General features: G+C 38.7%; 1 protein-coding gene across 5 annotated transcripts in view; it reads left to right on the forward strand.

Moving 5' to 3' along the window:
• Window positions 1-23646, forward strand: part of LOC136864203 (tyrosine-protein phosphatase 99A) — a 423374-nt gene that overhangs the window by 288012 nt on the left and 111716 nt on the right. For all 5 annotated transcript variants that reach the window (XM_067140883.2, XM_067140882.2, XM_067140884.2 and 2 more), the window contains one exon: window positions 21751-21876. In XM_067140883.2, the coding sequence (XP_066996984.2) occupies window positions 21751-21876 (126 nt within the window). The remainder of the gene's footprint in view (window positions 1-21750; window positions 21877-23646) is intronic.

Genomic DNA, 23646 nt, shown 5'->3' on the forward strand with positions numbered 1-23646 from the left:
TGAGAAACACTCAAACAGCCAAGTGCTCATTTATGTATTTCCATAGAAATACTGTGTTATTTATACTTTGCTAATTCTACACTAAAATGGGCCAATGACCTCGAAGCTAGACTCCATAAAACAAGACTCATTAAGAAAGTTCTAGTGCCTGGAATATCACCTCATGCACCTACTTCTTATTTAATACTCCCTTCATTTTCCTTTAATTTAATTTCCCCACATTCCTGCAGTGAAATTGAATTATTACAGTAGTCTCCTAAATTTACTTAGCACCAAGCTCGATAGCTGAAGTCGCTTAAGTGCGGCCGGTATCCAGTATTCGGGAGATAGTAGGTTCGAACCCCACTGTCGGCAGCCCTGAAGATGGTTTTCCGTGGTTTCCCATTTTCACACCAGGCAAATGCTGGGGCTGTACCTTAATTAAGGCCACGGTCGCTTCCTTCCAACTCCTAGCTCTTCCCTGTCCCATCGTCACCATAAGACCTATCCGTGTCGGTGCGACGTAAAGCAACTAACGGAAAAAAAATTACTTAGCAAAACGTGTTCATCATGCCCAGGTCATATATTGTAATCATGATGGTATAATCAAAGTTACAGGCTAATGATTTTGTCTGCTTCTGTGGTGGTGGTTGTTGTTGTTGTTTCCATCATCAGTCATAATGGCTGATCGTGTGCAGGCTGGCTGTAATGGTAGTTGTTCACATTTTGTAAGAAAGCCGGTAAGTGATGTTAATGAAGTGAAGTAAATGAAGTGTTTGTTAGTATAGAGAGTGACAAATAGTACGAGTGTGACAGTGAAAGTAGTTGTACGAAAGATATGAGTGACAATGTTAGTGTTGTGAAAACATCTGTTGAAGCTGAGGTTTTCACACTAAAGAGACAAAAATGTGCTCTCATGGTTCTTTGAAGGTGCATTTTAATATGCATATACTTTATAAATTAAATATTGGTATAAACAGGGCACCCAAGGTAACGGTCTGGGTAAGTCATTTCTTCACTTTCTAACCCAGTCTACATCAAGCACATCATGGTAATTTAATAACTGTGGGCATGCTAAGAGAATGAATAGCAGAAGAATATGCCATGCTTATATGGAATGAAGTCTAACATGCAGAAGGCAGATTGGAAGACCAAGAAGAAGATGGATAGACCAACTGAGAGAAGATGTGGAGAGCAGAGAGTGACAAATAGTATGAGTGTGACAGTGAAAGTAGTTGTACGAAAGATATGAGTGACAATTTGGGAAGTTGTCATGAACAACAAAATGTTTTTTGAATGACAGACAGCAGTGGAGTGTGCTGGTTTGCAACCATCCTACCCAACATGCTGGAAGGGTTCAACGATGTTCATGATGATTAATAACTTAATTCCATGAAGTTATCACAGTGTGATGATCATGAACTAGATGTGATCACAGAAGTAGTTTCTACTAGAAAATTGTGGGGTGTTAATAGTTAATTCGCAGAGGTAGACCTAAAGCTGAATGGCATAATAGTCCATAATGAAGACTGATTTAACCCTCTACTGCCCAAATTATTTTCTTGTGTTTTAAAAAATTTTCTCTGCCATATACTAGGTAAATATGTTGTAAACTACACATAAATGCAGTTTTTATTGAATTTTCATTTTTGATTTTCAAAAATTAGGTTTGTGACTTCCAGGTTACACTGGGCAGTAATGTTCTGATGTGTGAAAATTGACTAATTTATAAAATAACAGTCTCATAAAATATTCAAGATGCTTACCTTTGGTTTCTATATTTTTTATGCATATAATTTGTTAGTAATAACACAAAACATAATTGTAAAACTAGCTATCCGCCATGTGCCTGGGAAATGCTCCCAACCATACATTTGGCGCTTCCTGGTGGCTTATGCATATAACTGTTAAACAATAAACAGTTGAAAATCACACAGCCATACTGTAACTTGAAAGTTACACTGGGAAGTAGTGGCTCAATTGCATTCTAACAGTAGAAAATGTGTACAGAATGATGTGTGACTTCAAAGTCACATTGGGCAGTAGAGGGTTAAGGAACATGATAAAGAATGTATCTTGGTGGATAGAGATTATTTAAATCTCTCTTATATATATCGATGTGTTTGAATGTTTGATGAAGTGTTGAAAAATCCTGCAAAAATATGGATACAAGATTAAAAGAAACTTGTGAAATTAAATGCTCGGGTAAGAAAGCTAGCCAAACCAAAACCAAACCCCATGGCACTACAGCCCTTGAAGGGCCTTGGCCTACCAAGCGACCGCTGCTCAGTCCGAAGGTCTACAGAGTACGAGGTGTCATGTGGTCAGCACGACGAATCTTCTCGGCCATTATTCTTGGCTTTCTAGACCGGGGCCGCTATCTCACCATCAGATAGCTTCTCAATTCTAATCACGTAGGCTGAGTGGACCTCGAACCAGCCCTCAGGTCCAGGTAAAATTCCCAGACCTAGCCGGGAATCGAACCCGGGGCCTCCATGTAAGATAAGCACGCTACCCCTATACCACGGGGCCGGCAAGGAAGTAAACAGGAGCAAAATATATATACATCTAGGAAACAAATGGACAACAGCGACTTACCATTTAAGACCATGCAGATAGAGTACACATAAAAGAAAAACATGGGTCCAAAAATGTTTGGCTGCAGCCTTCATTAGTGGAGGATAGAAGGATGGTGGTCATTGCTGGCAAGTAGACGGTGTGATGGGAGTGGGGGGACAAATAGACAAGAGAATGGAAAATATGAGCAGTTATGTAATGTTAAGGCCAGGCCTCTTACCCGGAGGCCCCAGATTCGATTCCTGATGGTGAGATAGCGTCCCCAGTCTAGAAAGCCAAGAATAACGGCCGAGATTATTTGTCGTGCTGACCACATGATACCTGGTTATCTGTAGGCCTTCAGGCTGAGCAGCGGTCACTTGGTAGGCCATGACCCTCCAGGACTGTTCTGCCATGTGGTTTGGTTTGAAACTTTCCTGGACCTAAGCACCAGTTTGTGTCCCACTTGGGAATCTCTAAGGGCGAGAAGGTGGGAAGTAGGGAGCAAATGTTTGATGACTCGTGAAACATTCATCAAACGTGGTTTGATGCTGCCTGGTATGAATGGGGACAGGAAGATGTATGTTTGGGGGGTTTTGCAGGTACTGTGGTGGCTGCATATATGTTTAGCTAGTGTATTCCTAGTTAAGCCAACGTAGAAAACTGGGCAGAGTCTGCTCTGAAGTTTGTAGATAATGTTCGATGAAGTACAGTAATGACGATCTTTTATTGGGTGAGAATTGTTGGTGATGTTGCTGGTAAAAGTGGTGCTTCGTGTATGTAAACAGCAGGTCTTACAGCAGCTGTGTTCACTGGGAAAAGAGCCAGAAAAGGGTGGAGATTGGTATGGTTCATTATGAGTGAGAATATTTTTGAGATTAGGTAGGTGCATGAAAATGACTGTGGGACTTCTTGGAAGAAAATTCTGGATGTAGGGTGAGGATGAGAGATACAGATGATATGTGGTAATGAAAGATACGAGGATAGGTTTCAAGGGAGTCTGGGGTAGAGATGGGAGTTACATATTGTAACATGATAGTGTATCCTATTCCATCAGAGTAAACTGTTCCAGAAATGTTATGTTCTGCCGGAGACCCTAATACTAAAGCAACTGCCTGAGCAAAACCTAGGGAGTGGTAGGGAATTGGCTTGACAGTTTGGGTCACGTAGCTGTTAGCTTGTATTCGGGAGATGGTGGGTTCTAACCCCACTGTCGGCAGCCCTGAAGATGGTTTTCAGTAGTTTCCCATGTACACACAAAGTAAATGCTGGGATTGTTCCTCAGTTGAGGTCACACTCGCTTCCATCCTAGACCTATCCTATCACATAGTCGTCATAATATCAGTCAGTATTGGTGCGACGTAAAGAAGAAAAGAAAAAGAAAGGAGACCTGGATTAAACTCTCCTCACTTCTTGCCTGATAAGGCTGTTTCCTCATCTCATTCCCACAGCATATGAAGTGTATATGACACTTGTTCACCAACATATTTTATAATATCGGGACCGAGTGTCCGTTTAACTTCAGATCCTTGGGCATCTGGGAATACACAGAGCTACCTAGCAATCACGGCAATTTTTATAAATAAAGGTTTTGAAGTATTAGTTCTCGGAGTATATATGGGTCATTGCAAATATTTTCTAGGAGTAGTCAAGAATGTGAGTGACAAGCTGGCGAAAGGGAGAGTGGGAGAGAGGTTTCCTATGGGAATCAACGCCTATATCAGGAGAGAAAAAAGGGAGATGAAAATAATAGTGATGATGATGTTTGTTGTTTAAAGGGGCCTAACATATAAGGTCATTGGCCCTGAAGATAATAGTATTGTTATTTATAAGTACTTACTAAGGTGCAGTTAGGGCCTTCAAGAGACACCTGCAACTTATGTTACTTTTATATCCTAATACTCCGACCTAATATTACTAAACTGTAATGGATACACAGGAATATGATACTGGAAAGTAACCATTTGTCCCATCCCTAGTCTGGGGTCAGAGTTCATGGCCCGAGAGATCTGACGGTCACCCAATTGGGTGTGGTAACCCTTGGCAGTAACTGCCTTCCTCAGTTTGTTGTTGTTGGAGGTATGGGGTTTAGTGGATGAACAAATCCGTTTGCCTCGAATGGCTAGGCTGAATGATTGAGATCCTTTAGTGTGATAATGGGTGAAAATTGTTATAATGGAGATACTGCTGATGGTTGATGGGTTTAATGTGTACGGAGGTGCTGATTCTGCCGTCCTGCAGGTATAGGTCAACGTCCAGGAAATCTGCCAAGAGAAACGGTCACTGTCATTGGAGTTGGGATAATGCAGGAATGAGTCAAGTAGGCTTGCTTCATGGAGCCATAGGAATAAAATATCATCAGTGAACCTCCACCAGACTAGGGGCTGGAGATGTTGAGTTGCAAGGATATATTTTTTTTTTCAAATTTTCCCATGAAGAGGTTGGCGTAAGAATGAACCATCCTGGTGCTCATAGTGGTGCCACGAAAAAAAAAAAATCAGTTAGTCAATACTGATCTGCATTTAGGGTAATCGCCCAGGTAGCAGATTTCTTATCTGTTTGTTTTTTCCTAGCCTTTTCTTAAATGATTTCAAAGAAATTGGAAATTTATTGAACATGTCCTAGGTAAGTTATTCCGATCCCTAACTCCGCTTCCTATAAAGGAATATTAGCCCCAATTTGTCCTCTTGAATTCCGACTTTATCTTCATATTGTGATCTTTCCTACTTTTAAAGACACCACTCAGACTTATTCGTCTACTAATGTCATTCCACGCCATCTCTCCGCTGACAGCTCAGAACATACCACTTATGATATAGATGTTGATTCCCATAGGGAACAAGAAACAATTTGTCCTGAATTAGTAAATTTATAATACCAATATACCTAGGTCCATTATGGGACTTTATAAATTTTCCAGCTAACTCATTCCTGGTTGCCAGCATTTCACTCCAGTGTGCTAAATTGGGCTCATCAGTTGGTAAATAGCACACCTACCAAGATGCATGGCTAGTGCATACCGGAGGCTACTGAGTAGGCTACTTGGAGCCACCGGCAGTGCCAGTGCACTATGAGAGACTTTATCTCCTTTTCGAAAATTGATGCCTGCCTGGCCATCAGCTGATATAGATATTGATTCCCATAGGAAACCTGAAATATTTGTCCCGAATGAGTAAATTTATAATACCATTATACCTAGGTCCGTTATGGGATTTTATAAACTTTCCAGCTAACTCATTCCTGGTTGCCAGCGTTTTGCCCCAGTGTGCTAAATTGGGCTCATCCGTTGGTAAATAGCACACCTACCAAGACACATCACGGTATGCACTGGCTATGCGTCTTGGTGCCCAATTTAGCACACTGGGGCAAGACGCTGACAACCAGGAATGAGTTGGCTGGAAAATGTATAATGTCCAATAACGGACCAACTGTATTGGTATTATAAATTTACTCATTCGGGACAAATATTTCAGGTTCCACATGGGAATCAACATCTATATCATCTGATGGCCAGGCAGGCATCAATTTTTTAAAATAAGACAAAGTCTCTCATAGTGCATTGGCACTGTCGGTGGCTCCAAGTAGCCTACGCAGTGCCCTCCACGGTATGCACTCTAGCCTTGCGTTGTTGTAACATTACTCTTTTGTCGGAAATCACCCAGAACAAATCGAGCTGCTTTTCTTTGGATTTTTTTCCAGTTCTTGAATCAAGTAATCCTGGTGAGGGTCCCATACACTAGAACCATACTCTAAGTTGGGGTCTTACCAGAGACTTATATGCCCTCTCCTTTATATCCTTACTACAACCCCTAAACACCCTCATAACCATGTGCAGAGATCTGTACCCTTTATTTACAATCATATTTATGTGGTTACCCCAATGAAGATCTTCCCTGATATTAACACCTAGGTACTTACAGTGATCCCCATAAGGAACTTTCACCCCATCTACACATTAATTAAAAAATTAAAACTGAAAGGACTTGTCCTGTTTGTAAAACACAGAACCTGACTTTTAACCCTATTTATCATCATACCATTGCCTGCTGTCCATCTCATAACACTATCGAGGTCATTTTGCAGTTGCTCACAATCTTGCAACTTATTTATTAGTCTATACACAACAACATTATCTGCAAAAAGCCTTATCTCCGATTCCACTTCTTTACTCGCATTTATAAGAATATACAAATATATACGTGTATGTATATATACAAATCTGGTGGAGTGATTGCTCCTTGAAACTGAAAAACTTGTGTGTTATGATGTATATTGTGAGGTAGATGAGGAAGGAAGTGTGAGGCAGGGCACTGGGTTGCCATGTGTTCAAGAAGAACTCGATGGTCCTAAGTCCTATCTGCGTGAGGGATGTTGGTGTAAAGCAACCAGAAGGCAATTTACAGGGAAGGGTTTGGGAAGAGTCGCAAGATGTTCAACAAAACGACGGTGTCACGTATGTAAGAGTCGAGAGAACGTACGAAGTGTTGAAGATGGTGGTCGACCAATGCTGAAATGAGTTCTGTGAAAGAACCGTGGCTGGAAACAATGGAGTGTCCTGGGTTGTTGGCCTTGTGTATCTTGGGAAGCGTGTGCAACTTGGGAGTAAAGAGCTTGTTTGGGATGACAGGTTGTGTTGGGTAGGAAGAGAGGTTAGGAATTTGGGGTCAGGTAGACTGGTTAGGAAGAAATTAGATGCTATTTGAAGGGGATGTTCAAGTAGTAGGGGTTGAGGTTCTATACTAGATGGGCTCCTGAAGTGAGTTAGGGATGGCTCATTGTCATCAGGTGTTGGATAACTATTTTTGTATTGAAAGTGATGGTTGAGTTTCCTTACAAAAGACTGGGCATCAGCCAGAATTTAAAATGGGGCAGAAACGGAGGCCCCTGGACAGGACCAATGTTTCATGATCTGTGAGCATGTAGTATGATAGGTTTAGAACAATATGGGTTGCAGAATCAGTCCGGGTTTCTTTTGAAGCTTGTTTGAATGGCTATTACGGGATAACATTTGGGAAGACTGGAAATTAGTCTAAAACAGACAGGAATGGCACCCAATATGTGTAGATGGGATAAGCAGCAGAGGAGAAAACATGTCCATAAATAAGGAAAGGAAAGGAAAGGAAAGGAAAGGAAAGGAAAGGAAAGGAAATTCTGCAACAAGAGATTTTCTCTTTTCTTCTCTCCTCTCCTCTCCTCTCCTCTCCTCTCCTCTCCTCTCCTCTTATTTTTTCTTCTCTTGAGAATTCCATCTTTGGGTTCCATTGTTCTATAATAACATTCACAATGTACCGTCACATTATGTCTGTTGTTTCATCAATTGAAATCCATATTTTCTTTCCACTAACTTCACTCTGAATACTTCGGATTACATTCCCATAGTGTATGGGCAACTAATTTCTTGCAATGTTGTTTCACTTGGTACAATTTCTCCAGTATATTTTTCCAAAAAAAAGTTCTCAGCATTTGGTTTCTGATCTTCCAGAAAGAAATTCTGGAATTGACAAAAGGTACGCACAAATCTAATGACAACCAAGACTGCGCAACAGATGTTGGTAGTTAGCTACATCTATCATTGTAGGTATGTGATGTGCCTGCTAATATGTCTTACAGTATTTCTTTAGCCCTCATTTGTATATCCCTGTTCCATCAGCTGGTGTGATAGGGAGAGCATGGCGAGCATGATAGAGTGGACAGCGAATGCGCTGGTGCTATATCCCATCCTTCCCTATGAAAAACTTTGTTTTTAGCACGTACCATTGCCTAACACATGGAGATAATACACATCTAATAAGATAAAATATCATATTCCAACAGAGATGTTGGCGAAAATCTTTCACTCAGTACAGCGCAACACTCGGAGTACAAGAGTCAGCAGCACTGGCTATTTAAGCTTAGATCCCGCCAGTATTCACCTTGGTGTTACCAAGCCATATGCAGTAGCAGACAAAGCTCAAAGCTAGATCGCTTCAATGCTGACTTAACAATAAAGTCTCCCGTAAGAGCTAGATGAGCACTGACTTGTGATCACTATTCGGCAACATTGGACAGTCTTCCTTTTGATTGACTCAAGATGGTACACTCCCCTGTACAAGTTGGGAAACTATTGTTTTTGCATGACTAAGGGCAGGAGGGAGTTATTCAAACATATGGTAGGGTTTCACTTGGGAGTTGCTGAGCTCTAGTTTAGTATCTCATGCTTGCAAAATTTTAACTCATATTATTTACAGAAGAATAGAAAGACAAGTTGAAGCTGAGTTGGGAGAAGATCAGTTGGCTTCAGAAGAAGTGTAGGAACCCATGAAGCAATCAGGACTCTACTTCTGATAGTAGAGGATCGAATTAAGAAGGACAAGTCCATTTGAATATCTTAGAAAAGGCATTTGATGTTGTTGATTGGACCAAGCTATTGGAGATTGTGAAAGTGATCAGCATCAGATACCGAGAAAGGAGGATTATCTACAATCTGTACAAAAATAAGACTGCAGGCTATGAAAAAGAAGCAGCAATCCAGAAAACAGTGAGACAAGGCTGCAATTGCCCCATCTTCTTCTCAATGTTTATTTAGAGTAGACTGTAAAGGAAATCAAAGAAGAATTTGGAAAGGGAATCACAATCCAGGGAGAGGAAATCAAAACTCTGAGATTTGCTAATGATATTCTTATTTTATCTGAGTCTGCAGAAGATATGCAGAAATAGCTAAGTGGTATGGACTCAGCCTTGAAGAAGGAGTACAAGTTGAAAATAGATAAATAAATCCAAAATAAAAATAATGGTGTGCAGTCAAAAAAGTCAGGTGATGTAGGAAATATTAGATTAGGTAATGAAGTCTTAAAGGAAGTAGATGAATATTGTTACTTGTCTAGTAGAGTAATTATAGCAAAATGAGGAGGAAATAGAATGCAGACTAGCACAGCTCAAGGAAGTCCTTTCTTAAGAAATGACATTTGCTCACTTTGGTCATTGATATAGGAAGTAGAGAGGGTTTTTTTTTTTTTTTTTTAAGACTTTCATCTTAAGTGGAAGTGAATCATGGACAATAACTAGCTTAGAAAGAGAGTAGAAGCTTTTGAAATGTGGTACAGAAGAATGCTGAAGATGAGATGGGTAGATCAAATCACAAATTAATATTGAATCGAATTGATAAGAGGAGAACAATTTGGCATTTTGACCAGAAAAAGAGATAGAATGATAGGACACATTTTAAGACACCCAAGACTTGTTCTGATAGTTTTTGAGGGTAGTGTCAGTAGTGAGAATAGTAGCGGTAGACCAAGGCATGAATATGACAAACAGATTCAAGTAGATGCAGGATATAGTATTTATACATACATACATACATACATACATACATACATACATACATGCATGCATGCATACATACATACATACATACATACATACATACATACATACATACATACATACATTATCATTATAGACTGTTATGCCTTTCAGCGTTCAGTCTGTAGTATTTATGTACAAATGAAAAGGTTAACACAGGATAGTGTGGCATGGAGAGTTGCACCAAACCAGTCTATGGACTATGACCCTATCAACAATAACTTAATATATTCCACCTACTCCTATGTAGTATTTTCTACTTGACATTCAATCTTAAAAGTTTTATCCAGATAAAAGCTCTTCATTATCAGAATTTTTTTGATTTTAATGCCATACTCATTGGACTGGTTTTATAAAGTTCTGAGATATGTAGTTCAACTTGAACATTTTGAACATCCTCTGCCATTACATCTAAGTAACACTTCAGACCCCCAATTCAATCACTCAGCATTTCAATTCATGTTGCATATACCGTATACCACTCTCCACAAAAGATTACAAAGTACTACTACCCAACATTAGTAGAAGTGTGAAATTATAGCATTAATTGTTTTTATTTGTAGAAAAAATTATATTAAAAATAGCATCTTAGAGCACTGATTATTCGAGGAAGTAACATTTATTAACTACAACCTGTTTTGCAGTGTTATTAAGCCATTCTAGTATAACACCAAATGAACATTCAATTTGCTTTTATCTTTAATAACATCCTCAAGTTATTGCAATTTAAAAATGAACAATCAAAATATTACAAATTTCAAACAGCATGCACCGTTGTATTGCTACCTCCCTTAACCCCTTCCAGGGAATGACCCCCAGGAGCTTTTTAGCGGTCAGTAGATTAAAGCAAGGGTCATGGTTGTGCATGTAAGATTTACAGTGTATCACCGGACTTCACAATAAAGTTTCTGAAGTGTTCAGTCATGTATGCAATGACAGAACAAAGTCTGATTTTTTTTTAAATTTTAAATATCACACATTCTTCAAAATCACTAATATTTCACTGAAAATACATTTTATCACAATAGTATCCACTTATAGCATTAGTTCACAATAATAGAACTAGCCTTAAAGGCTTGCAATTATAACAAGATGTAGAGAAACATTATTTCATTGCATTTATCATGGTTGCAATACTTTCATGCCTCTAATCATAATGTACCTACCAGTTGCTGATGGTCACAACAGCACTTTCATTGACCACCTCAGGGTGTGATAATTAAGTGACATTATCATCGGCTTCCCACCAAGATGGCTGTGATTCAAATCCTGACCAGTGTATCTAGGGCCTTTAAAACTGAAATGTCATGTCCCTGTGGTGACCTAAACCTAGAGGTCCATGACTGTTATAACACTATCAGCAGTCAAGTAAAACTGCAAGCTTGCATTTTTGTTGACCCCTTCAGTCATAAAATAACATACAAAACACGCAACATACCCAAAAACCAGAACACATTTCGATACACATACAAAAATATTTATGCAGAAGTTTCAGAAAATTAGGAAACAAGACACCATTCAGAACTAACAACAGAATCCTTAAAAGAATACCAAGGCACAACAACCAGCACACAGATGTGTAACTTATCGTGTGTTTTGAATTTTACAAACGAACACGGTATGCGGAATACCATCAGAGCACTCAAGAATATTTTCCAGACACTTATTAGACACATACGCATATATGCATTTATCAATGCAATTATCAGCTGCAGAGGACACAGCCATAACACAATGGAACAAGACAAAAGTTACACACACTATACAAATAACACACACATCATTTACATTTGATTTATGGAATACAGGCACCTGTTATTTAAGTGATCTTTTAATTCCTTCTGAAACATTTTATCATTCATATTTCTTTATATCCTTAGGTATTTTGTTATAGAGTAACATACCCTTCACGTATGGGCTATGGTCCATCTTTTTAGTGCGGTGGAAACTCGTGTAGTAATCACTCTTATTTCGTGTGTTATAATTATGAATCTCACTTACAGTCAATGTTTTATTGTGTTTAATAAAGAGAATAGATTTATATATAGAGAGAGTATAATTTAAGACTTCGCAGGAGAGTACTGAGTCATAGGAGCGCAGAGAAGCAGTGACAGCAAGCTCAGTGCCCGCAGTGGCAAGCAGACATAGTCATCCCAAACAAGCGGCATGATTACACCTATAGAAACCAAACGAAACTGAACTCGTCAGCTATATACATGCTCAACACATAAATAAATGAATAAATAAAGCAAATAAATAAACTACTAAATGAAACTGAACTCACCGGTATTTACAGAAGATGTTTAAAGTTATCTCCTTGAACTGCATTGTAAGCTTCACATCTTATGAGATTTCAGAACACGCAGTTCTATAACACTGATGGAACACGTAGTGTTCCTAATTTCGATTTTTTAAATTCTTCTGCAGTTCCAGAATTATTCCTGTGAACTTTTCCTTTGAAAGTTTCCCAGAGATGTGTTTAAATCAAGTGAGCAAGGGGACCATAGTCCTGATGATCTGATCATCATTGAACACATCCTGTAACCATCGCATAGAGCTACGCGCCATTTGGGCCATCACACCATCCTGCTGGAAATAGCCCTACCTGTCTTCGTCTGAAGTAATCGTGTCATGCAACAATATCTGACCGATAATTTGCCAGACACTAATAGCGCAACCACCTTCACATTGTGCAAAGGTGTTGGCTGTTAAATGTGCAGGTTTTTTGTATCCCAGATCCTATTGTTCTGTGAATTGACATATCCACTCAATTGAAACCATGCTTCGTCACTCATAAAAAGAAGTTTGGAACTGTTCTTTAAACAAAAATCCCATGGCACTACAGCCCTGACAGACCTTTGCCTACCAAGTTACCATTCTTGAGCTCGAAAGCATGCAGATTACGAGGTGACCCATGGTCTGTGCGACAAATCATCTGTGTTGTTATTCTTGGTTTTTTATACCAGGGTTGCCATTTCACTGTCAAATAGCTTCTCAATTGTAATTATGTAGGCTGAGTGGACATTGAACCAACACTCAGGAACAGGCTACAAAAGTCTGACCTGGCCGGGAATCGAACCAGGGCCTCTGTGTGAGTGGCAGGCACGCTACATCTAGACCATGGTGCCAGACACTATTCATTAGCCAATTGCAAAATCGTATTCTTGCAATGAAATAAGTAGGCTTTATTTATGTAATGAATGAGTCCAGTAAGTCGGTAAATGTAATTATTTTGTTGCATTACATTATTTACTATCTGCGCACTTTTTAGTGATAGATTTACACCCTAGAGCTGAAGTGGTCGACCTCGGCAATCTTCGAGATTCGTACTGATAATCTTTGAAACAAACTATGAATCCCTTATGCATAGCTGTGCGATGTCTGGTGTACACTTTACGTACTAGTAATGTTGTTATTTACACAGCAAAGCCAAACTATAGAATTCACTTTAGGAATAAGATTCGCATCGAGAAATGTTATACAGTGTTATATAATGTGTGTGTGACACAGTTATTGGCTTAAAATAACAAAGGTTTAGAAAATTCATATCGATCGATCATATTATCGATTCATACCAGATTTCATTTCCATTCAGTTGGCAGTACTTACGGAACTGGAAGCGCTCCCTTCTTGCTCCTCAAACCCGTACACAAATCTATCACTAAAAAGTGCGCAGATAGTACATTATTACATTATTTAGGTTGTGTGTTCTCCCAGGATGGTAGGTACTCGGAATGATGAGATAAAGGCTAATTTAGGAATCAACTCGATAGATGAAGCTGTACGCATAAACCGGCTTTGGTGATGGGGTAATGTGAGGTGAATGGAGGAGGATAGGTTACCTAGGAGAAAAATGGACTCTGTTATGGAGGGTAAGAAAAGTAGAGGGAGACCAAGACAACAATGGTTACATTCAGTTTCTAACGATTTAAAGATAAGAGGTATAGAACTAAATGAGGCCACAGCATTACTTGCAAATAGAGGATTGTGGCGACGTTTAGTAAATTCACAGAGGCTTGTAGACTGAATGCTGAAAGGCATAACAGTCTGTAATGATTATGTATGTATGTATGTATGTATGTATGTATGTATGTATGTATGTATGTATGTATGTACATGCTGAAGAATGTGAAATACAAGTTTCCTGATCTACACTCCGAAGCGCTTACGTGGACTGACTTGCAGTTTTGCTTGTATATCTTCTAACCTCTCCTGTGTAAGAGCTGTTCTCCTTCGCTCTTTTTTTCTTATTAGGTACTGTGCCAGTTGTGAACAAGTTCTTGCATGTAACGTTTTTGATGGTACTTTTAATACCAGGAAATTGTCTACAAAATTTTCGAAGCCACCTAGTAATTGGTTTCTTCTTCTTTGGCAAATAACACGTGGCCAAAAATATTCTGTGTGGTGTAGAGTACTTAACCTTTGCATTAACAACCTCACAACACTTCTTAGAATGTCAATAGTTACTAGCGAACTGCTGCATCAGCTGTCAAGACTGTTTATGGCACCAAGCTTGACGCAAGCCATGCGGTGTTCGCTTGGGGATTCCCATGGCCTGTGAGCAGAACTATGAAGTCTTAAACTATACTCCCTCTATATATGAAAGAAAGGGACATAATATTATGAGTTATGAAAGAATGTTTGCATGATCTTTAGAACTTTCTTTTGTAGTATAAGATGTTCAAATTATTTATTTGCCACACAACCCCAGGCAACTCCCATAGCTCCGGTGAGTTTATATTACTCTGTAGTATACTTTTAGCAATATATATATTTGTATCTACAATTATTGATGGCCTACATAACAAAAAATATTCCAGATGTTAATTTTTTACAGACATAATTAACATGATTCTTTCAAGAAATAAGTTTATCTAGAACAATGCCTAAGAATTTAGTAAAATCTGTTGTTTGAAGGTATGTGCCATTTAGCTGAATACTTGTATCATCATTGCAACCCCTTTTAAAATCAAAGTTCATCATGTTATTTTATGAGCATTCTCCATAGCAAAATCCTGGTGAGAAATCTTTGATATGTTTTAAGGATGCAATAAGATTTTGTACCATTGATGCCCTATATTTTCCTCAAGTAATAACAGATGTGTTACCTGCATAGAATACAATGGTGAAGTTTACAAGTTTTGGCATTTCATTAACATATAGGGGAGAGAGAAAACGTCCCAAAATAATGCCTCATAATTAGGGCTCGAATCGATATACTCGATAAAATCTCCAGATATGCTCAAAAACCATGTGTTATATGCTTGATAGATATGCTCGAAAACCCCATTATATGCAGTTCAAAATGCAGAATATGCTCAAAAAACACCGTTAAAAACCATAGAAAGGAAAGTGAAACGAAAAAAAAAAATAACATATCTTTATATACGAGCTTTGTTTTCTAATTGTATGTACGATACACTGCGATATACTTGCATTCAAGTTTCAAGTATATATATGACCGAGCTTGATAACTGCAGTCGCTTAATTGTGGCCAGTATCCAGTATTCGGGAGATAGGTTCGGCAGCCCTGAAGATGGTTTTCCGTGGTTTCCCATTTTCACACCAGGCAAATGCTGGGGATGTACCATAATTAAGTCCACGGCCACTTCCTTCCCACTCCTAGACCTTTCCTGTCCCATCGTCTCCATAAGACCTATCTGTGTCGGTGCGACGTAAAGCAACTAGCAAAAAACGTATATATATGAGAAGTTTTCTTATAAAAGTTACAGTTCAAAAGTTCATTTACAAAATGTTCAGAATTAGGCGAGACAATGAAGTAGATCTGCATTGGTCTGTACAACAAGAATTTTTTCTGTTTTCAGTTTTGAATGATTTTTCTTAAATCAGTCAATAAAAGTTTCAATGATGAGAACGATCTTTCGACGTCAACTGACATGAGAGGTAAATACTTGAATGATGCTGCTTCTTGTGCAGAGTAGTTTGGAAAATCCTCTGACGGTGCAGACTCGCCACGCAGCATCCTCTTCAAGTCCAATGCTGCACTCCAACCGGGATTTCGAGCCAGCGCGAACTCCAACTTTTGTTTCACGTTTTTCCCAGTCTCTCCAGTCCACGAGTCGGCTTCTTGGATGACTCCTTGTATTGTAGCGACCAATTCAACCAACTCCATCCCTCACGATTCCAACTTTAGGGTGGCCTCAGGAATGACGCACATGTAAGCTTTTATGAAAGTCAAGGGTGGCATCAAGCCCTTCATTTTAAAAGCAGCCTTAGCTTTCACGATGCACTTGCTCTCCGCCTCATCAAATGCATTGATCACCAGGAAAAAATATAATTGAAAAACATTAGCCGACGAGAATAACTGAGAAAATTGCAAAATTAGGTGCCGTATTTTGGAGTAAACAAAAAAGGTATGAAAAGAATGATAGAGAAAACCTCGAAAATAAGAAGATTTTAAACATTTAAATAGTCTTACCTCTTCAATTGCCCTATGATTTTTAGTGTAATACAAGGCAGTCAAGATCCAAGTTCCCCATCGCGTCAATATGGGCTCGGGAGTTAAAGGGAGCTCTGGCTTCATTGTCTTGAAGGCACAGACGCAAGAAGAAGCCTTGACGAAAATTTTCTTCACTGAAGAAATGACGCTGTTGATGCTGGACGATTTTTCGCGCAGCTCCTCAGCAACTGTGCATTGCATGGGCAAGACAAGTAACGTGTAGCATCTTTGGGTAGAGAAGCTTGAGGCTCTTCCCAGCCTTGATCATCTAGGGAGCAGCGTCAGTCACCAATGCGAGTACTTTGTTTACCTCCTCATCTGGAAAGGTTGGCCACAGCAAGCCTGAAACAGGAATGCATAAAATGAAGTGTGAAATGTTCAGTTAATGGGATTCTGACATGTCGTACGACTGTAAGAGATATTTAACTATCAGAACTATCAGAGTCTTCACTGAGCATACGTAGAATGCATTGAAATTATAGCCAGACTGTACTTATTCTTTGGCAAAATGCTTGAAAAATAAATTAACAAAAATATCTTACGCAGAGCTGCTTGCACTTTTTGCACAATGGTACCATGTTTTGTCACATCTAGCTCCCTGCACAGAATTAGGTGGCCCTTCCCCAGTTCACTGGGACTGAGTTTTCCAACAATAACGTTGGCCATGTATCTTCCACAACTGTCTGTGGTCTCATCGATAGATAACCAAATTGGGTAGCTCCCGATGTCGTCCCTGATTGCGTGTAGAACCTGGTGAAAAAAGTACCTGAATGAATATTCTTCATGGAATGAAGGTATTATTGAGAGATTACCTTCATTACGACAGAGCCAGATCCATGTTAAAATTACTTCTAAATTGTTTAAACGAGAATGCAGAATATGGCAATCGTGCATGAATTCATACCTTTGCATACTCTGAAGAAACATAGGTTCAACTCATGAGGCAACTCTCTTCCTGCAAAGTCCTTGAAGAGAGCTCTAATCTCAGCATGTTCGACCTTGTAGAGGGGTATGTTGGCGCTTAAGTACGCCCTACAAACTCTGGAAGAGAACTCCTCCAAGTGCTGTTGCTGACTGAACAAAGGTTGTATCAGTGCTTGTTTCTTCGATTTCCTTTTTTTTTTTTTTAATTCTTCGACTTTTGCTTAGTGCCCACTCGTGGCTTTATGTTGGAAAAATTGAAAACCCTTTGAAATCTTGATCTGAAAATAAATAGGTAGGTACGCATAAGTGAGAAAAAATACATTGAATGAACAAAAATAAAGCATTGTGGACTATGAAATTATTTTCTAAAATTGCAGTAGAAATACGAGCACACTCTCAATGATCCCATGAAAAACCAGCAAATCCAAATGTCTATTTTAGCCTCGGAAATATAAAATTGAGGATCTAACGGGCCTACACTCCGAATTCTTAGACTTCTCTACTTACCTAGTAGGTAGGCACCGTATGCGGCACATACGGCTTACTTGAAATTTCAACTGTTTGACCAGTAATATCTTTAAGAACATAGATGTGAAAATGTCAATAAGAACTTACCCCTTTTTCGCACATTTTGCAGAAAAGAATTTTCCCGTCAGTAGAAAACGAGTCAGGGTCTTCCTTTGCAGATCGTCGGAGTAAAACACTCAGAGATTCCTTAACTTTAGGCATCTCGTACTTAGAAATCACAAGAACTCGATAGGTACGTATGGATACAATTACGAACTGAGAGTAGAATGCAGAAACTTCACATGACCGGGTCGGATCTTCCACCACTTCGTGGCAAAAGCCACGTAAACAATACTGGTTCCCAAAATAGGCACACTACTAAAATGCCTCACATTTCAAAGTGAAAGGATGCTTGGGGCTTCCAGAGCACTCTAATGCGGCAGAGGCCAATTAGGGTGTGTGAATGACCTCACTAAAGGTTAAAAACCTGCCGTTCTATTATTCGCACCAGATAGGCTTTTCAATAATTATTTCTGTTTTCGAACCTTAAGAATGGTCTGGGCCCAAATTTGGGGCGGAATTTGAAATAAAGACCTATTTAGACGAAATCCACAAGAATGTGCATTTATACGCTTCTGTTCTGAAAACTGCAGTTTTTTGCATTTATATGCTTGATAAATTTAAATTCTGTTGGTCCCAGAGAGATGAAAATACCAAGGAAAGGCTTCTTTCAATGTGTACTATTCAGGAAAAAATATGCTAATACGCTCAAATCTGAACCCTACTCATAATATACTACTGTGTGAGATTTCAAAGGAAGATTCAACTTTCTTTACCTCTTAATCTGTTTCATAATTTACTTCAGCACACTACTTACGCTGCTGTATGTGAAAGTTAGCAGATGTAAAACGAAACCATGGACACTATAGTGTTCTAGTTTCCTTTGCAATATGTCATTGACTAATCTATCGAAGGCTTTAGATAGGTCTAAAAATTCCTTATTAACAAAATTATGATGAGCTAGAATATTTATGAACATTATGAGTAAAAGCTGTTAGAGCAGGAACAGTTGATAAAACATTCCTTAATCCATGTTAATGAAACGACACAATTCAAATCTCACGTACCATATGACCACTTTATACAAATCGCCATAAGACCTATCTGTGTCGGTGCGACGTAAAGCCCCTAGCAAAAAAAAAAAAAAAAAAAAAAAAACTTTATACAAAAATGCCTTACTGACTGCAGTGTTCGTATGGACATGCATCAACAGTAGTCACTTGCTGAGAACTGCTGTTCTCAAATAATTGAAAGCTTGAGTGGATTTATTTACCATTACAAAGGAGTAGTGAAGTCTGTACAATTCTGTGTGATTCTATCATCACTGCATAAAGGATGTCGGCATTTAAGAACATTTAAGTATTTGCTTACTTTCATTATAGGATATGTTACCATATAGGAACATAATCTGAGATGTGAAAAAAATTTGTATGTTTTGATATTTGCCTTAATCCCTTTCATAAAACAATATCAGCAACAAAATCAGTGGTATTGTAAATATTCACAAGATAATCTCAAATTACTTTCATTCATACTTATCTTCCCTAATTAGCCTATTTGTTACTGTAGCGAGGGAGATATTGCTAGTTTGACCCGTCTCAGTTTCCTATACCTTGTGAATGTATCTGGCTTGCTGAATGAGTGTACACCAAGCAAGCGGCTGCGCAGTTTTGGGTCATGTAGCTATCAGCTATGTTTGCATTTGAACCCCACTGTCAGAGGCCCTGAAAATTGTTTGGTTTCCATTTTCACTCTAGGCTGTACCTTAATTAAGGCCACGGTCGCTTCCTTCCCACTTCTAGCACTTTCCCTATCTCATCGTCGCTGTAAAACCTGTGTATGTTGGTGTAACGTAAAGTAAATTGAAAAAAAAATAGTATGTAACCTGGCTTACCTGAAGTTGTACTTGTTTCTGGGTCTGTCAAGTGACTTCAAAAATTAACTGGCCAAAAATGTTTTTATTCCACAGATTGATGTTTTTACAAGAAAGTTTTTTATGTTTTAAGTATGGAAATTATGCTCTAATTTTGGAGAAGATTTATATCAATTACATACTACTTATAATTTGTTCTTATACTTTTGTTTTTATTATTGTACTGTAATGTAGAATAATATAGGTAGTTCATTTTAAAATGCCATACTAGGTAGCCTACCTGTTTACTGTAACTTGGTGGCAGACATTTGTCATACACAAGGACAGACATTTTATATCTTACTTAACTCTTGAATGCACAACTTTCCAGGTTGTTAGTGGTCTGTGTAAATATAACTTTTATTTACTGGTATTAGCTCTCTCTCTCTCTCTCTCTATCAAAAATAAATTAATAATAAAAATCTGCATCTTGACCCTGAGTTATTTATTCCAGTGTATGAAATATTTAGAAGTATCTATCCTCGGATATATTCAAATAATTTTCTGGAAAGTTCTGGTTTATATTTCTCCTGCAAATTATGTTCATGTTATTAGTCTTCAGTGTAAATTTCTCAATATTAATATGGAGTTTATTGGTTATGATTACCTAATAAGGAAATATGATTGTGAATATTAGTCTTGCTTGCTCAAAACAATTCATGGTTAAATGAAGTAATTGATAAATAATGCATTGAATTCATTTCTGTATGCTGGGATGATTTTGAAGTTAGTGAGCTAGTGCTTGTTTTATTATGTTGTAGTCTAGTATTATTGATAGAATGAGTCCCTCATTATATTTTAAAAAGTTCAGGAGGGTAATTTGAACTGTCTGAAGTGTTATATAGTACATTCTTTGTCTGGTTGAGTAAGACTTAGATTACTCATCATTTATGGTAGGTAAGTTGATGATCAGTATTTCTGCCCTTTTTTTAAATGTTAATTGTAACAGCAAAAGTATCCATTAAATAAATTTAGATGCTGATGATATTATCTCATATATCTTACCTTCATTCAGGAAAAACTGTGTAAATAAGATAGTCTTTGCTGAGATCCTTTGAAGAATACATCAGAATAATAACTTTGTATTATTCAGTTTTTGCTTAAGTAATCCTTTACCAGTAGGCAGCTTCTGTTACATGTTTGTGCCTTTTTTTTTTTTTTTTTTAATATGTCTAAAATAATGTGAAACTGGATTACTACAAGACAGTGCAATTAGATCCATTTAATTGATTAAATACCATATCAAGTTTTAAAGATTGTTTTAAATTCTTCCAAACTAATATATAATGAGGGACACTTTTTCTATCTATTTACTGATGGTTCATTGGGATAAAATTAAGGTTGTTCATACTGGTAAATGTTCCACTGTTATTGTTGTTTTTGGTTAAAGACGAGAAGTGCGGTGTTATTAATGTGAGGGGGTTAAAATTAATGAAATCATTGGTTACTGATAGGTGTTATTCTCTTTCTTTTCCCATCCATGCTGTCCGCTAGGAAACTCTTAAAAGACAGCCTAAGCTTGCATCCCAATGTCTGGAGGTACAGTACATTGTTTGAGCACTATGTGTGTACCTTAAAAACCTTAGTCCAGTCCTGTCAGCCAATATGTCCTTTGTTTGACTGCTTGTAGTTTGCTCGTAGTAAAAGATCTTCCTTGCTTATTTTCACTGTGTCTTGCTCGGTGCAAGTTCCAGTAACACTGGAAGTTTTAATTGTGGGCAATAATGTTGTAATAATGTGTGGCATGGAACCAAATGGAAATGGACTGTGGTACAGCCTGAACCACATTTTCGTATTACTTACTGCTTGAGTTGTATTCCTAAGTACTGGGTATAATTGCATTAAGCGGGAAATTTGAATATGATTTAAATATGAAATGCCTGGAAAGTTGGAGTATTCATACTGTTCATTAATGTTTTAATGCTTTTAGAACATAATATGTGGTTCAGGTTGTATCATATTTCGTGGAGTGTCTCCTTTCTACTTAACTGTAATGCCTCATCTCTTGCAGAGAAAATGTGACATGTATTGGCCCAAGGAAGGTACAGAAACATATGGGGTGATACAGGTGCGCCTAGTAAAGGAGGATGTTCTTGCTACATACACAGTGCGTACTCTACAAATCAGACACCTGAGGGTGAGTTCATTTCTCATGCTAATATTTTATTGATCACTAAAGCTGTTTATATTCTCTATATGCTGTTCTGTTCCTTTGTTTTCCTCACAAGAGGTATACTTTCGGTTGTCTTATTTCTTTTAATTACTGAACCTATATTTGCTTTGATCAGTCTGGGCCTCCAGTCTCTTGTCCAGTTTTTGGGCTGAATGGTTCAGACAGTTAAGGTGCTGACTTTCTGAACCCAGGTTGGCAGGTTCGATCCTGACTCAATCCGGTGGTATTTGGAGGTGCTCGTATGCATCAGCCCCATGTCGGTAGATTTACTAACATGTGAAAGAACTCCTTCTGAACAAAATTCTGGCACCTTGGCAACTCTGAAAACCATATAAGTGGCTAGTGGGATGTAAAACTAATAATATTCTTATTCGTTTGTCCAATCTTTGCCTCATTTTGTTATGAACACCAGTGACTTTCTGAAATGGCTTTTAACCTTCCCAGACCTCTCCCATTCAGTTGTGGTCACTGTTAACTCCGCAGCCCTCTGTAGCAATGTGCCCTACTCCCATATTATGACGACATGGAACACTTTTGGGATAGTTCACCCAAGTTAACCTCCAACTCCAGATTGTTCCTCCATCTTAGCCACGCTGCCGCCGCCGCCGCCGCCGCCCCCACCACCACCACCACCACCACCACATCCCTGATTTTTCCATAGGTAGCCCACGGCATCGTCTTATGCCAGTTCTTCATGAGAACTTGTGAAACCGAGCAAGTTGGCCATGCAGTTAGTAGCGCACAGTGGTAGGCTTGCATTCGGGAGATAGTGGGTTCGAACCCCACTGTCGGCAGCCCTGAAGATGGTTTTCCGTGATTTCCCATTTTCATACCAGGCAAATGCTGGGCCTATACCTTAATTAAGGCCACGGCCGCTTCCTTCCAACTCCTAGCTCTTTCCTATCCCATTATCGCCATAAGACCTATCTGTATCTGTGCGACGTAAACCCAGTTTTAAAAATAAACTTGTAACTTGTTAGGTCTTGTTGAGTATGTCCCCAAGAGATGTCAAGTACAGAACAAAAATGGTCTACTGAACACCAGTGAGAACCAAACCCAGAACCTGTACATTAGTGCTGGCATTCATGCCAGATCTATAGCTCAGATCCTTTCCAACAGAACAAATTTGTCCTAGGTCACCACAGCTCAATCAGTAGAGCATAAAACATGAAATCAGAAGATTGTAGGTTTGGTTCCCATTGGTGTTCGGTTGGCCATTTTTATTTTGTACTTAACACGTTGACTACCAGCTCCTCAGCGGGTGATTTAAACCTCCAGCCCAGCCTTTTTAAATCCCCTCATCTCTATAGTGCACAACTTTACATTAAATGTTACTGTACGAAAACAATTGTAGGTACAATATTGAAAATTTCTTTGAGGATGGTTACTAGTAGTGTTTGAGGCTATGGTACCGAGTTTGACATTTTCCTGGATGGAGAGGCACACCACAGTTTGCACAGAACCACCTGGTTTCATACAGGACGTTGCTTTTCACGCACACTCTGCATCGTCTTGTTGGGAAATTGTCTGATTTCCTTGCCTGGGAACTTATGAAGCACATGCACTTTTATTTTCCCATCAAGTCGAAATGGTGGATCATTAGCACATACTTGGTAATTTTTCCTGGATTGTAAACTTGGAAATGCAAGCAGTCCCTTCAAGCTAACATTCCTTCATCAAGGGCGATTTTCCAATCTGGAGTGTACACAACTGAAAATTGGTTGCTGAGCCTTT

The sequence above is a fragment of the Anabrus simplex genome, chromosome 2, assembly GCF_040414725.1.
Source record: "Anabrus simplex isolate iqAnaSimp1 chromosome 2, ASM4041472v1, whole genome shotgun sequence".
NCBI lineage: Eukaryota > Metazoa > Arthropoda > Insecta > Orthoptera > Tettigoniidae > Anabrus > Anabrus simplex.